The 17,469-nt window shown below is 39.4% G+C and overlaps 1 protein-coding gene across 1 annotated transcript in view; it reads left to right on the top strand.

The window, feature by feature from the left end:
• The window catches only part of cadpsa (Ca2+-dependent activator protein for secretion a), a 200,178-nt gene that overhangs the window by 116,071 nt on the left and 66,638 nt on the right, over window positions 1-17,469 (top strand). The window contains 1 exon segment of the mRNA XM_051074773.1: window positions 1,201-1,307. Coding sequence (XP_050930730.1) covers window positions 1,201-1,307 — 107 coding nt within the window.

The following is a 17,469-nucleotide window of genomic DNA, read 5'->3' as shown; positions in this document are numbered from 1 at the left end:
AACTTGATGATTGGATGTTTCATGACCACCATGTGGGAAATGTTCCAGTCTCCAATCCAATTATATGAGTTTAACTTTTAGAACCCTGTCATTCAATTGGACATGATACAGTACAGCATGGTGTCCTGATAGATGAGAATAATGGATGAAATGGAAGCACCCTATTTTATGTCATGGTGTTTCTAAATCAGAAGCCATTGTCTTCTGTATCAGACAGCCTTGGAGTGCATTATCATTCTTATACCATGGCCAAAAATTATGCTAGGCAGAGTTAAAATCACCCATGTTTAGTCAACGCCACCAGGTATCTGTCAGCTAATCTGAAAGTAGTACATTCTCTGGCTGTGGTATAATTTCAGTCCTCTCAAGTAGCATACTACAGGTATAGTGTGGAAGTCAAAATTACTTTCAGTGCACTGTATATTTAGTCACAATACAAACACAATAACATGCAACTTCATCTTCCAAAAAGTCACATACTGTGGAGATCAACACACCATAACCACCACATTACTGCATGATGAGTGTTCAATGCACATGTTGTTTACATCCCTCATCATGCCCATGTTTCTGGATGACATCATCACTGTTCAGTCAGAGTGACGGAGACGTGACTCATTTGCTACATACCACAGGCAGTCACTACTACTACCCACCTAACTTCTCATGGGGATAGCGTTGATATCAGAAATGCTTTAACAACATGTAGTGAAGCTGGAATGACACTATGATTAGGACTGGGTAAAACATGCAATGTGTTTAATGCTGAAGAAAAAAACACTTAACTCAATTATGATTTAAATCAACCAAAATATATCAAAAAGTATCAAGGTCTGATACCCAGTCCTAATTATACCAAGTTGATATTTCATGCTTGTATTTTAAATTTAACCATGAGATTGTCCCAGTGATTTAGGCTGAGGCTATAGACTGGACTAAGGATCACTTTTGAAGCAACAGCTATATCCAAAATTTGTGAGTGACTTAATCCTTTAGCTCCAGTGTTTGGTAGCAGGCAGGATAACATGCATGTTGGTTAATTTTGTACAATATAAATAGTGCATCAGAGAAAACACACTTTTGTGTAAGACCAGGTATGTTCATACACACTTTAGGTTGCATGCGTACAGTGTATAACACAGAATAGATACTAATCAGATTGAAGGCTGCCCATGCTAACCTTTGACCTTTGTGCTCCAGAGAATGTAGGGCGGTTAGTCACTCCTGCGAAAAAGCTGGAGGACACCATTCGCCTGGCCGAGCTGGTGATTGAGGTCCTTCAGCAGAATGAGGAACACCATGCTGAGGTTAGTGTGCCATTATATGCATGCATCTACACACTCTCTCTCCCCCTCTCTGTCTTCCTCTCCCTCTCTCTCTCTCTCTCTCTCGCACACATAAACACACTCACACACAAGCCTGTACTTTTATGGTAGTATGGACTGGTGGCTGGCTGAAAGAGTAGTAACTGTGTGTGCAAAGCCAGTAGTAATGAGACTGAAAAGGTGGAGCAAATTAAAACGTAGGAGTAGTTTGGGTTGTCCCTCCACTAGCTATCCCAACTACTGATAACTTAGATCCATCAGCTTCCACACATCTATATGAGAGCTGATGTCCTACACTATGGCCACCAGTGCTGTGATCAACACTGAATTAGTGATACTTCAGATTCCAAACATTTCTGTTCTGTGGTCAATTTTCATATTAAAATCAATGTATATTTTATTATCAACCTGGATATAGTCGAAATTCACTAAGTTATCACCTGGATCTAGTCTAAATAATGCCTGGTTGCCTTGTTGATAGGAACTACCTGACATTGACATTGATAATGGTTAATCACAAATGCAATGTAATCTGGAACTTTGTCCTTTGGCAGTGGCAAGCATTATCCAGCTATAGAGAGAGGGTGTAGCTGTTGGTGACATTTATCCCTGTCACTGACTGTGGGGAAACGATTCACGTCTGCCTAGGCATGATGTTCAAACAACAGGCCAACTTTTTGTTTCCTTTTTCTGAACACATTAGGCTTTTGTATAGTATAGGCTGGTACTTGTGGCTTGCAAGCCAGGTGGGCCTTGCAAGTCATGGTGGAAGAAGAAAAGTAAACACACTTCTAGAATAGCTAAATTCTATGGCAAAATTGAAAACATGATATATAACCAGTCTTCTGACATTTGTTGACCAGTTGAAGGTGATATAGGAGGGACAATAAAGCCTACAAAAAGCTTGCCCGTCCGTGCACTGCAATGAAATCGTGCTACACGTTGGTTGCATTTTTGTTGGGTTGGAAAAAAGTGTAGATATGCCTAATCCCATTTATTGTGGAGTATACTGTCAGCAATAGGGAGTGTTTTAAGATGTTATTTCACAATTTGCTAGATCAGATTTACCAGTCACAGAAATTGGTTTGTGCTTTGGGTATTGACTGACTTCAGACATCGGGTTTGTAGATGTCCCACTGAATATAACTTTTGTCTCCACTACAGTTTTTCAAATCATTAAATACATACAGGGAATCTCAGGATTAGTTTCAGAGGATAAATTGAACAAGCTGTTTTGTATTCCTCTTCACTGGGGGTCTCAAAGTTTCATATACATTGAGATTTGAAATGGTAAATACAAAGCCCCCCCACCAGTGACCACCTACTACTTTGAATCATCATACTGCATTTTATCTGCACAGTGGACCATGTCTTGTAGAAAGTACACACTCTACAGCGTGTTTGTAGTAGCAGTGGAGAATTAAAAATCAGGTCTGTCTTATATCACAGCAGATCTGCTTCTCTGTTTATTTGGTAAACTCTAAGATGAAAAGATATTGAAGGATAAGGATAAAAATAATGAAGACAAAAGAGATGCGCTAATGAAGAAAACATTTTGGGTTTATTCTTGAATTAAAGATTCCTAAATCTATCCAATCTCACTGTCCTTTAAGTGTGAATGGTGTGAAATTTACAGACATATACTGTAAATCACATTATTTTTGTCACTTCTTTATTTAACCAGAACAAAATTGACTTATTCCCTCTCTGCTTTTTATTTCACTGATTTAATTGGTTTTCGGGGAAATGTTTGAACAGGGAAAAGAGGTATGTGATTGTCTTAGTGCCATATGCCCTGTCTCCTACCCTATCCTTACTGTAAGTCCTGTGCATGCATTTACTGACTTGGCTATTGTTGTAGAGGATCATTAATGTTTCCCTTCTCAACAATGACCCAAAATCCCTTTCAGCTTGTGAACACTGCTAATTAAGTGCTTGTTACAGTGCTTGTTAGCTTCTAAGCTAGCAACAGTTTTGCCTTTGGTGATGAGAAACAGAGACAAGCACTTAGGCAATGTGTTTTATTTGTTGAACTCATTAACTTACGCTCTGAGAAAACAAAGTGCAGAGTTGTGACTTTTGATGTTGAAGGCTTAGCTTTTTGTCTCAAAGAGTACAACTCTGTACCCTGTTTTCTACCCCAAAGCATCCCTGAATATGCAAATTTGTTTCTTGTGTTTAGCCATGTGTCATTTATTCTACCAAGTCCAGTAAGAAAGCTTGGGGCAGGAGTTATGTCACCTTTACTCTCCCTTAAAGAAACCCATTCCTCTCCATTGGATCCCTCAGCACACACAATGGAGAAAATCCAAGGCATGCTCTGTGTCATCAGAGATCACACAGTCACTCCCCTTGCAAAAAAAAAAAAAAAAAAAATAAAAAATATGTATATATATATATATATATATGTGAGCACATTGGTAAACTAGCCTAACCAGCGTTAGACTCTGGCAAATCTTTGAGTTACTTCAATATTTTTTTGGTCATTTCATAATGAAAACACATTCAGAGCTCAAGGTTAGTATAATTCATTGCAATTAGATTTTATTAATTTTCACTTGCATAGCTCTAATTCTGGTTATTGCTCATCCTATTCACCAGCCCCATTTTGTGCCTCTCATGTAATCACCAAGTTTAACTGAAAGACTTTTACACTGATTACTACATTCAGTTTATTGAAATAACCATACGTTTTGTCAACAACGGGGAGTCAAACTGCAGCAGATTGTTTAATAAAACCTTTTAAAGACATGTCTTGATCCCCTAAGACTATTCTGTCCTGCCACTATAAAGATATTCCACCTAGTGTTAGTGAATAAATAATAAGAGTTTCATATTGGGCATCTCCAAGCAAAATGGCAACAGGAGAGTAATAGCAGCCTTAGCAAAGATGGCAACCAGACGAGTAGGCAGCATGTATGTATTATGAAAGCTGTTTATACCAAAATCAAAAGTCACTCAGTGAGAGCATATGGCAGAAAGGTTCTTCAGGCTTCCATAGTTCTGACTCACAATTCATTTGACAGCATGTGAGTCTTTCTTGTGAAGCTGGCTGACTGCCCACACATAAATGACATGACATGGCGATAAAATGTTGCTATTGAATAAAATCTAGGCTCTTGGTAGCTTTTATAAAACGTAAATATACACTACACAGGACTAATGGTTCAGATGGGCATGGAAGAGTATTATGTTTCCACACAAAAGTCCACATTTACCTGTTGTCTTGTTTCTTCTGAAGTGTCAATGTCCGAAAAGATTATTTAGACACAGATGTGCATAAAATCTGTGTCTGTTTATTGAAGAGATTGAGGGCAATCCAATATTATGAATTTGTCACAGTTTCATAACAACAAAGGGAACATTTAAGAATTCTCATTTGGTATTTACAACAAAGTTTTACGCAAACAACATCATGATCCTACCTCAATCACTCTTCCAGTTTGTGAAACTCCTCAACCACCACAAGTTTGTGTCTGATTTAATGTGCAGCGTTTCTGTGCAGAATTCGTCTGCACTAATCTTTCCTACAGACCCTATCTGCTATCTGCTTTAATTTGGCAGGTGCTAACAAAATTTTCTTCACAGTTTTACAGCTGCACAGCCCGCTAAATTCTTGGAGGTGTGACAAGTAAGCTGTAATTTCTGGTTGCCATCTTTGGTTGGGTTAGTAAATGGTGGACCAACTTAGGAAACAAATTCAAGTTCTAAATATTTGAACACTGTAGTGAATTGATTTATATTGACAGGAGAGGGTTAAAAGAGGACTTCCTTCTAGACATGTTCTTTAGATACGTGGTAAGGTTCATAACACATCCGGACATAGTCTTTAAAGTTTCACTTTTATTTCTTTCTGTGACTTGAGTATCAACACTATTGCAAAAGTCTCAAATGTAAAAATGATGAATACATGAGTGGTGCTGACTGGATGTACCTTCTTGCCAACTACTTAACACCAACTATTCAATGCGAAGAGCTCCCATGGCAAGTGCATGACCCTCCCACCCCCCACCCCCTCCACCTCTACCACCATGTAAGCCCATGGGTACATTCACATTACAGTGTTGATAGCTTAATGTGAATGAGCAAACACCATGGATCCTCAGGGGTCCCTCTTCAGAGACCTGGCAAGAGTGGGGGTGCATGGAGAAAAGCGAGTGTTTCTGATGTGCATGAGAGTAGCCCGGTCCCTAACAGTCACTTCACTGCGTCTGTTTGATGGGGAGATATGAGCACGGCGCAGCTCCCTAGCTCCTTCTTTCTGATTGACTCGCTGAAGGAGCTGTGGGTGAGTGTTTAAGTAGCTCCCTGCGATGCCTGTCAAGGAGCTGCTGCTGTTTCCTCTGTGGGCCAATGGAAAAGCGTGTGATTTTCCGTGCCCAAGCGCTGTTTTTTCTGCTTTGAGTTGTGAAGAATCCTTCCCTGGAGATCACGCAGTGAAGTCGTTGAGGCAACAACTTGATTTCATATGGTGAAAAGTGGAAAAGAGAGCCAAGAACCTTTGCACTAGATAAGTAGAGTTAGATCTTTTACCTTTATGGTAAATGAGATTCAAACTGTTAACTGTAAATTCTTAAAGACGTGCCCATTGGGAAGCACAGTATGTACCCTCCCTTTGTCTAATTTGTCTCCTTCCTTTGACTCTCAATCTCTTGATTTTCTTCTACTCCCTGTATTCTGTCTCCCTTTCCTCTCTGTCTTTTCTTCTCTCCATCTTAAGGCCTTTGCGTGGTGGTCAGATCTGATGGTGGAGCATGCCGAGACCTTCCTGTGTCTCTACTCGGCCGACATGGATGCAGCTCTTGAAGTTCAGCCGCCCGACAGCTGGGACAGTTTCCCCCTCTTCCAACTGCTCAACGACTTCCTAAGGGTGGACAGTGAGTGAGGAGCTATTCAAAGAAAATATATTCAACAGTCAGTATGAGGACTGAAGTAGCTGAACGTGCCTAGCAGTTGGTGTTAATCAGTGAAGAAGAGATCAGATGCTAGGGTCTGTAGGCCTGATGAAGGGTAAAATGAAATGGAAAGCCACATTATTCACTTGTCCAGGTTAACATAAATTGTGACATAATCTCATAGTTTACATAATGATTAAAAAAACATACATACATTTTACAAACTGAGCAACATTTATCATTTACAAGAACAACATCAACAAAAAGACATTAAAACTGAACGTAATTATTTACACCTCCTTATTTGTGCAACTTTGTCTGCTGGGTGTTTCATAGTACATTTGCCGCTATGTTATCTATAGCTGTTAGCTGCAAACACACATGCAAATCATTTGAGTGTGTGTGTGTGTGCGCGCACATGCGTGCGTGTGTGCGCTCAGCTCAGAGGCACATTAATCTCAAAACTTAGCAGGATTGTCATATATCCGTGTCATATCTGTTTTTTGTTTTTTGGAGTAGGCTTCAACCCTTGGAGAAAGCGTAACCACCATTATGGTTTGTTATAGGGATGTTTCTTTGTGTGAGATGAGTCTAACTGTAGATGTTTGAGACTGTGTGATTGCACTCTGAGTGCTTTTTTAGAAACCATTGTTTTAGGTGATAAACTCGATAAGTTCAATTCAATTCAATTCAAAATCTCAAGCCACTGAAAAGAGTACAACATTACAGAGAGAAACCCAACAGCTCCCTCAATGAGCGCTTGGGAAAAACTCCCTAAAGTCTGTGGCATTCCCCATCTTTGTTAACACTGATTTTCTGTTCAGTGTACCTCAGCAGTCTGTTTTCTGTCAGCAGCCAAGCCCTATTGCACTATGTCGTCCACTGCATGACCAACAAAGGCTATACGTCACCGGTATCTCCACACCACTAACATTCTCTTGTTATCTTATTTATCCACAGTAGCTCTATATGTTTAATGTTAATATGACCGTTTGAATGACGTTTCTGCTGAGGGAGTACCTGTCTCTTCTATCTTGCATTCAGCTCTTGATACCAAAACAATATCTTGTGATGTCTAACCCTGCTTTGCCAATTTGTGTGGGACATCCCTAAAAGACTCTCCAATGATTGGTTAGAAGTAGTTTTGTTTCTGTGATGTCACTGGCTGTTAGCAGAGCATCAGCAGCAACTATGTATACTAACCGTAACAGGATGTACTCAGGCATAGTATTGAGGGTAGGTCACACGTGTTTTAGCAGTGCTCAGAGCTCAACTCGCAGTCACTAGTAGTTGTGTGTGTGTGAAACAGTAGAAAATAAACCTTAGCCATTAAAATAAGCTTCAGGTCACATTTATGAACATACAGCATAAGTATAGCAGCAGTTGTGATTGTTGATTGAAATATATCAGTTCTGTCAGATGCACACATGAGACAGATGACTGACAAATATGGCTGAAACTGCATGTAGATATACCATTTATGGCAATATGTTGTCAAGTCTTGTACTCTTTTGATAGGATATCCATATAAGTTTTTCTAACATTTGTATCACCCAGTACCATTTTATGACCAACCACCAAATTCATCATTTTTAATGAAGGTTTACAGCTGCTGTTGACTGCAGACTCCACTCTCACTGAAACATCCCTCAATGTCTGTGAAATCATTCTTGTCAACATGAGATGTCTACATTCAGCCTGGAGTGGTTTGCATACTGAACTGTGCGTGCGTGTGTGTGTGTCTGTGTGTGTGTGAACAGGACCTGGAGTGTCTGACTGAAGATAATGGTCAGGTCTTGATGCTGGTTGCTGCAGGCCAGTCATCTCTCTAATGAACTGCACGCACTTGCCCGCAGGCTCACGGTGGAGCTGTCCGTGGTCCTGTAAAGGATACACTTCACTGTTCACAATGCAGACTCAATCTGCAGGGTGCTAATTGTCCCTGGGGAATGCTTCCCCTTTTCAGTTTGCCAGTCGGGAGTCAAGGAGAACTCAGAGCGTGGTCCACTCATTCAGCTGAGCAGAGACGACTGCAAATAGCTCATTATGCTCACTTGTTAGTATCATCAAATTTGCCACCATCTTATTAGCTACGTATTGTCTGTTGTGTGAAAATGGCAATTGAAGGACATAGCAATGGACATAGCTACACCAGCTAGCAGTTAACAGAGGGTAGGAACTTGTTCAATGCTAGCAACAATACAGTGACTATAAAAAACAGACCCTTACTGACTGTGTACATTTTCTTGAGTGCTACAAATTGAATTTATATTCCTTTTAAGTTGTTTTTGTTAAGATAAACAAATTCCAAATCTGTAGACTGCATTGAGATATGATAAAATCATTTTCTTTCTCAGTATTGATTTGACTGAAAGATTCTTCCATTAGACTTATATCGATTTTAAAAGATAAGGCTAGTGTTAAATTCAATACAAAGATCAGCACCAACAATATGTTAGTCTGTCTCACAGCCTGAAAACTGGACACTGTAGACTTTTTTCAGCTGTGGATTAATCCATTGTGGCACCAGGATGGTGCATATAAATATGACAGTGTACGTATTAACTTTGAAATTTTTTATGTTTTTGTTTGTTTGCTACTGATTCCTAAAAATGACATTTTCCCAAAACAATTTGACACGATTTTCAAGTTTTGGAATATACAAGTACATTTGTTAGAATACTTTTTTTTTTGCAGTATACTTGGTAAAATTCAGGCTCCTCCTCTTCTAGAGCATTTTCTATTACACTTAGATAAATATGGGGTAGTCAAATCAAAGCAGCAGAGACTGCGATATACTGACTTTTAGTCTGTAGTAGGGGTCGGATTATATCATGACATCATCAGGGATATTTCCTCAGTCTTAACAAAGCTCCCTCAGAGCCATACAAAAGATTCTTCAATTGAGTAATGCTCCCCATGATTACTAACCTGACTTTTATGTGTAAAATCAGTGGAGTGTCCCTTTAATCTGTTTGCAAGAACACTGTGAAAATACAAACATAGGAGCTCATCATACCAGTCAAAGCCACAGCCCACAGTGTTACTGTGTAGCACAGTATCAACAGGGGGTCTTTCAGACATCACAAACTACGCCGTCATCAATACCAAGTTAAGACCCACCAGAGCCCCCCACTGCCCACACAGCGTAACAAGCGTACACTTTAGCAAAGCATAACATCATGGGGACATCTCTTCCACAGAAGGTCATCTGTGCTGTTGCCCCACAGCGGTGCACTTATGTAGCAGTAAATAGCCTTGGCACTAGACAGGCACCAAAGTCGGGTTGCCATTCGAGGAGTTAATGATGTCTAAAGCAGTGGTAGCTGGGCCACAGTGAGCCCTGGGAACACACTCCTGGACACAACACATCTAAGTGGACAGCAGCCGCTCAAGTGGCTAATTGGGAGAGTGGCAATCAGGATGCACAACAAACATTGCACCTACTGTGTATCATCGACCTTGACTCCAATGCCAGCACACACAAACACAAACACACACATGCTCAGAGGGGGAGAGAAAAACAAAGAGGGAGAGGGAGAGGAAAAGCAGACACACTGCATGGAGCCGTGAGGCATCACATTAGCACACACTGGCCTCCATTTTATCTCCTGTGGTCTTCGTCAGTGTTGCCTTTTTACCAGTTGGGAGCCGGCGGAGACTGGGGCAATTGTGTGTGACGAGTTGAATTTAGAAATACCCTGAGACTCCGGCCTTTTGTTTAGAGAAATTGAAAACTGAATATGCTGTGTCATACCTGCTAATGAAGAGCCAGTGTTAACAAACACCAACCTCTGTCATCATTCATTATCACCAGCTAGGACAGGGCTGTTCAGTTATTCATGTCGCACATGAACACATAGAAGTATAAAAAGCCCCTTAGGATCATGGTAAATGTTTAAAGCATGTGTAATGTAAGCTGTCTGTGTATGGTGGTTATCTGTACTGGTAAAAATCGAGGCTCAGTGAGATGTACATGACAGATGAATGAATAACACTGTTAAAACTCCCCATCTGTTAGAGAGGCCTTTCATCTCTGTGGTTTTGTCACCATGCCCACAGAATGACGCACAAGAAGAAAATATTTATCTGTAAATAAGAACACACACTAGAAAACGTACAAATAGATCAAGTTATTGACTGTACATTTGAACTAAATGGGCTCCTGTCACTAAACACTCAGGTGTGCTTTGTCATTTCCATGTCCTATTTCTTCCCTCCTGTGCCCTCCCCTCAGATAACCTGTGCAATGGGAAGTTCCACAAGCACCTGCAGGACCTGTACGCCCCCCTGGTGGTGCGATATGTGGACCTGATGGAGTCCTCCATTGCTCAGTCCATTCACAGAGGGTTTGAGAGGGAATCATGGGAACCTGTCAAGTAAGGATGCCTTCATTTGCATTACTTTTACTTATCTTCTTCACCTGCAATAGAGTTGTGGAGGATTTAAGCCATTTTCCCTTTGCAAATGTGTGTACAGATTTAGCTTGGGTTTTACGTCCTTATTGGTTATTGGTTTATTAAGTGTGCCTGCATTGAACTGGTTTGGTTCTAAAGCTGCTTAAAATCTTGAATTAGCACTAAGATAAAAACTGTGGTGGGAATGTCTTGTATAAATGTTTGTGAACAAATGATATTAGTGGTGAGGTTACACAAAGATAAAGTGAAAACACAAGTGCTTTGTGAACATCTGTGTAGACTCAAAGCGGGTATTACCTTGTCTTTACATGTGTATCTGACTGTATAGCAACAGGTGGTTCCATTACCTTCAACTCCACCACAGGTCCTGAAAAGCGTAGCAGGAGATGGACAATGGCACGGGTCATGGGAGAGCCTGAACCGTTGTCCATCAGCACAAGAAGAGTTCTCTCTCTAAGCAGAGGAGATACAAGTCTATAAGTGTATATAAGTCTCTCTGTCTTTTGTCTGCTGTATTTGTATTTTTAAACTGCATCTGCCACAGCTTAACATATCGTGTGCCATATGTTCAGATCTCCAGAGTCAGTATGCTCATTTCAACAGCACTGTTCCATGTTTGTGCCATAATAATTAAGTTTTTTTTTCACAATTGTTTTCAAAATGTATTTTCCTCCATTTATCAAACATACAGACTTTTGTATGGTACCCTGTTATACCCCTAATCCCCAAATTACCTCCTAGCCCACTACTGTGCTTCAGTTCCTTACAAGACACTAGTGCTGTAATATACTGTATACTCTATCTACAATTGCAATTACAAGTGCAGTATTTTCAGTAAGGATTTGCTCTACCATGTTATACTAGCAGGAAATTAAACAAGACTTTCACTGTTAATTAATGCTACTGACAACTTCCAAACTGAAAGCTTCAGAAAAGGTGAATAAAAGTACAGGTCTAGGTATTTACTAACACCATGCAAGCATTCATCTTGCATCCTGTCTACACTGGACCAGCTGACTGTTCCACTCGTGTTTGACAGACCAAATAATGCCAATGGGTGCACAGCAAAAATCATCTTGAATTAAACTGTAACTTTAATTCATCCTCACTTTGTTTTTCACAACTCACCTGCATCAGCTTTGACATAGAATCTCTGTCTTCTGTTTTCTGTTATTCTGTTTGTCTTCACAGAAGTATAACAAGCACTCTGCCCAATGTCAACCTCCAAATGCCCAAAGTATCAAATATAACAGTGCCAAGTGTTAACCTCCCACAGATGCCCAGCTTTTCTCCACCCCACTGGATGGCAGCTAATCATGACTCAGAGTGTGTATCTGCATTGTCCAGCCTGAGACATGCACACATGTCCTTGATATGAATGTGGCATGGAAGTCGAATGACCCCAAAGCAAAATTACCTCTAACATTTCTACATCCCAAACATTTTTTCTTATTTTGAAAAATAGACTAATAATGAGAAATACTGCACAGTACTACTAGTGTTCAGTAAAATATTCAAAGTGTCTTTGTTTTGTAATAAATATATGTAATAATTTAAATTCATAAATCAGGCTTTTTAAATGATTGAAAGTTAGTATTATCATTAAAAGCACTCTGCATGTCTTAATATACACTTGACACATCGTCTATAGCACTTTAAGAACTTAAGCGAAACGTTGTCTGCACCAACAACAGGGATCAAAGGTGTAAAAGCGCCTTCATACACTGCAGCATCCCACAGAGTGTGACGCTGTCACTGCAGCACATCCATCCCTATTCCCTCATCTGGGATCTTGTGGATACACATTCAAAAATATCAGCCCTGAAGGTTTCATTGTAAAAAAAAAAAAATAATAATAATAAAATGAGAGCTGCATTTTAATTTTAATTCACTTACAAAAGAAAAGATAACAACTTGGATGGCAGATGTAAGACTGGCTATCCAAAAGAACTCCAAAAACGTATGTAGATGCGGTAGTCTCTTTTCATTATTGGGGTTTCATACAGGCTCAAAGTCATGTTCATACCAACATCACAACATGTTGTGTGTGGATGGATGGAGGAGGCAGTAACTTGGAAATGGAATCCCGATAGTTTCACTCACATGTGTTTTTATATGGACTGGAAAGATGCAAAAGCATAACAAGGAACACTGACATAACACTGAGGATATAATGTATGATCTGTGTGGTTCTTTTTTCATGGATAAGAAGTGGTACTTACAAAAATGACTAACAAGTGTGCTTTTACTCTTTGATTATTTGTAGACACATAATTGTCTATTTCGTATTTACTCAATTTATCATCTTGTTAATTTATACCATAGATAGACTCTATTCTAAATCTGTTCTGCGTAGAAAAGTCTTTTACAGATAAAAACAAGATTAAGTGTCAGCTGCTAGCAGCTCTGCAAGGCTGTACTTAGGCAGTGTTTTTAGCTAAATTCTAACATCAGCATGCTAATATACTCAAAGTAACATCTGCTAATTGATGAAATACACCAGCATAACTGAGGCTGGTGGGAAAATCATTAGTTTTGGGGCTATTTGGTCTTAAACCGAAGGACTGAACAGGTTAAATTGTTGATCTGATGACCTTATATAAATATGCGTGTATTAGGTTACTAATTAAGTTGCATCTCTCTTTAAAATATCATATAGTGTAATTCTTGTATACCTCCAAATTTCTGCCAATGAGATTATTAGGCAACAACTACAACAGTGGGTGGCACAGCAGTGCAGTGGTTAGCACTGTCACCTCACAGCAAGAAGGTTCGGACCAGGGCTCGAACCCAGGGCTTTTCTGTGTGGTATTTGCGTGTTCTCTCCAGGTACTCCAGCTTCCTCCCACAGTCCAAAGAGATACACATTAGGTTAACTGGTGACTCTAAATTTCCCATAGGTGTGAATGAGACTGTGAATGGTTGTCTATATATGTAGGCCCTCTCACCCAATGTCAGCTGGGATAGACCCTCCACCCCCGGGCAACCCTTAACGTATAAGTGATATAGATAATGAATGAATAAATGAACTACAGGCTTCAGAGGTGTATTGACATTAGCCTCTGATAATATCACTTTTACAAGGCACACAACAGATTATGCTTCACAGTGCCAGGCTAAGAAATCTTTTCCAAAACTTCTCTAATTTCAGAAAGGCCACCAGCCTCACTGTAGAGGATTTGGATCTCCACATTCATGCAAATTATCAAAAACAATTGAAAATAAATGTACAGGACCTTTGCATTATGCATCTGGTCATACTACCTGGTTACTAGAAATGAATCCACACCTGTAAATGTTAAAAAAAAAAATAGAGATATGACATCAGTGGTAACTTGTGTCCTGGTTATGAACTTGCATCTTTCTATCATATCTTTCTATTCCTACACCTCTCCCCCAGTTACCTGATGTTGTAGCACCCCAGCCCTGCATTGTGGTTCAGTCTGCTGGCACTGGATCGAGATACCTGCAGCTGCAGTGTTACTCCTGGTCCTAGCAGACCTCCTCTTTACCCAAACGTGTGTCCCCTTTTTCTAGTTTAAAGCAATAAACTGAGGGTTCCCACACATCTTGGAAAATCTGTTGTTTCAGTGTCACAAAAAATCTTGCAAAATGACAAAATTGCATAAAAGTTTAAACATCCTGGAAATGAATGAGTTGGATAATTTACTGGCAGATGACACAATTTCACAGCACATTAGAGAGTCTTTCACCAATATACCTCTTGGATTTGAAAATACATAGATTTTTTTTTTTTTTTAATGAGTGGGAACCCTGAATCTATTCACTAAAGAAGAAGGCAAGCCATTTACTGTCTTTCCTTTTGTTCCTGTTTTTATTATCTGTAACTGAGATATACAAACATAATTCTTTGCTTTGTCCTGTCTGCTCTGTGTCAGTACGGTGCACACACACAGTACAAAGATGTGTATCTTGCACCCACATTCACACAGTCTTACCCACCAATATTGCTTGGTGTGTAAATGACAGGATGGAACATGCATAAATTTTCACCTTTACTCACTCAGTGCAGTGTGTATAACAATATTAGCGTGGATCCTGCTTCCCCTCGGAGCAGACTACGTTGACACGCATACGGTCTACACACTGTTCATGGTACACTGTGTAAAGGTCCATCCTGCACATTATTTAAAAAAAAAAAACATGTTTTATTACATAAGTAAATATAAGGAAATACTCGTAGAATGAAAGTTAGATGGTCCAAGGTTCAAAGGTAAACAGCGTCTTTGGCCACAGGAGAGCCTGTTAACCCACAAATAACAAATAGGAACCCTCTACTCATTTTTGTCAATTAGAGCTGTACATGCTTTGAAAGAATCTACAAGGAAACCACTGATGACTGTGGTGTGTATTTTCATATCTCTTGATATAAGGGCATCTCTGTCATGTGGTTTCAAATGAAAAGTTTTGTATTGCCTCTTTCACAAAAATATTACAAAGTGGCATTCCTTATTATCATATAAGTGCCATCTCAGTAGTTTAAATTTAAAAGTGAAGGACAATCTGCCAGATAGTCATTATAGTCACCTAATTTCGTTCATGAACTCAAAGTAGCTATTGAAACATTTGATCTACAACCTAGAGTGGAACACTATTGTCTTCTCCTTTTCAAAGTTCTTGTCTTCAAACTGCTAAATGTTGACTTGATGTCCTACAGTAATGGTTCAGGGACATCTGAGGATCTCTTCTGGAAGCTGGACGCTCTACAGACCTTCATCAGAGATCTCCACTGGCCAGAGGAGGAGTTTGGCAAGCATTTGGAGACCCGACTGAAGCTGATGTCCAGTGACATGATTGAATCCTGTGTAAAACGGTAAGACAGCGCTTAACTGTATGTATATGGGTCTGATTGCAAGCCAACAGCAGTGAGTAATTGAATATTCTTGCAGTTACATGAATTTTTGTAAACTAGGTTTCCAACATTAACTGTCTGTCAACAACAACATTAACTATTTGTCAACAAGCTGTAAAGAAATATCGAGGCACTATTGGCTTATACTAGTTAATATTTAATATGAGTTTTGGAGGGTAAGTAAGACAGATGCAACTGGCACATTTGGTGGATTCACAGGAACACTAATACAACTGGTAAAAATAAGTAGCCTTCCAAAGAAGTAGTGAGTGCACATACTTTGGAAGTGAGCAAGACTGGTATGTTTTACTTTTTTGAGTAATAAATTGTGGTTTACCACTGCAGTGTCTTTCCAGATACATATAACACTTGGCAGTCTGGCAAATGTTGAGTTGGTTTCTTTTGATTATAAAGGTGGTCTTTTTTAAGCTCACAGGGCTGTGGCTATCTCAAAACAGCCTTGGTGGGACTTACAGACTGCTGTAATTATGTGTCTTCACAACAGTTTGGTTTCTTGGGAAGGCTTTGAAGGAGTATTTAGAGCTTTATGTGTGTAAAACAGAAATTTAAGTATAAATGAACATTTTATGTTTCATATATTTAGGGAGGTTTCGGGGGATTGGACTCATGACCTCAGTATTTCAAAAATTCTGGCCATGGCCATATATATATTTTTCCTTCTCTAAAGGACACGGGCTGCATTCGAGGCCAAGCTTCAGAGGAGCAGCCGGGCCACAGACTTCCGTGTGCCGCAGTCCATCTGCACCATGTTCAACGTCATGGTGGATGCCAAGGCCCAGTCAGCCAAGCTGTGTGCCGTGGACCTGGGGCAGGAGGTAGGTGCTGAAAATACCCTGGAAACTCATTATCTTAAAAGCAGTTGGAACCCTGCATTGGGAAGAATGAATCCTAAATTATCATTAATTGCTATTAAGTCCCTGTGCACATCATAAATGATTTCCCTTTTAAATCTCATATCAACTAAAGGTCACTCTGTTTCGAAGGTTTTATTCATTCTTGTTTTTCTATTTTGAGTAGCATTGGCAGATAAAGGTGTGAATGTGTTATTTTTCTCCCTTTTACTTGAATACATCCTTCTTTCTTTGTCTTTTACTTTTGCAGTATTCACATAATTTTACATGTGCCATGTCACCTCTATCTTTCCCCTTTTCTGCTGCTTTTTTTTCTCCTCTCTGTCTTGTGAAAGTTTGTTAGAGACTGGGTAAGTGTGGCTACGAATTCAATTGAAATCTCACCCTCCAGTTCCCAAATGTATAATTAGTCATCAGTTTTCCCTGTCTGTCTTCCTCCACTTGAATTGTTTGGATTTCATTAGCATATGTGTAGATAGCATTGAATATACATGGGGTAGAAGTGAGAGATCTCATATTTCACAGAATCTTGAGACTGATACCAATTACTGACAATGAATTAATTATTGCTAAGTCCTTCGCTGTTCTGTTGGTGCTACAAAGCTAAACAAAAGGATTCCTCACAGTGATACTGCCTCTGAGTTTCCATGACTGCAGTACTTTAGCAAGACTAATTATCCCTAGTCCTTCACTGGATTCTGATTAGTTTGAGAACCTCAGGATTCTTGGTGGTGGTTATAAAGCACTTCATAATTTACATGCAATTAAAAAAAAAAAAAAGTTTTTAAAAGGAAAAAATGGAAGTAAAAGATGATTAAGTCTTTAATCTGCATCTCTATTTAGCAGTGATTTTACATTATAATGAATAGTGTCCTAATGTGTGTGTTCACCTTAACATCTCTTCTAACCCTATAATCCTTACACACTTAAGTATATTGCTGAAAGCCTTAACATTTAATTCATGGGTTTGACAGATATTGACTTTTCATTATATATGGTATCTGAGTTGTAGTCAAATGCAGTTTGATTCATTACATACAGTATCTCTATTGTGTACAACTGAAGAAGTATACACTATTTATATTT

Source organism: Lates calcarifer, linkage group LG12, assembly GCF_001640805.2.
Source record: "Lates calcarifer isolate ASB-BC8 linkage group LG12, TLL_Latcal_v3, whole genome shotgun sequence".
Taxonomy (NCBI): Eukaryota; Metazoa; Chordata; class Actinopteri; family Centropomidae; genus Lates; species Lates calcarifer.
The sequence above is the reverse complement of the archived record's forward strand: the minus strand, read 5'-3'. Positions and strand labels throughout refer to the sequence as shown.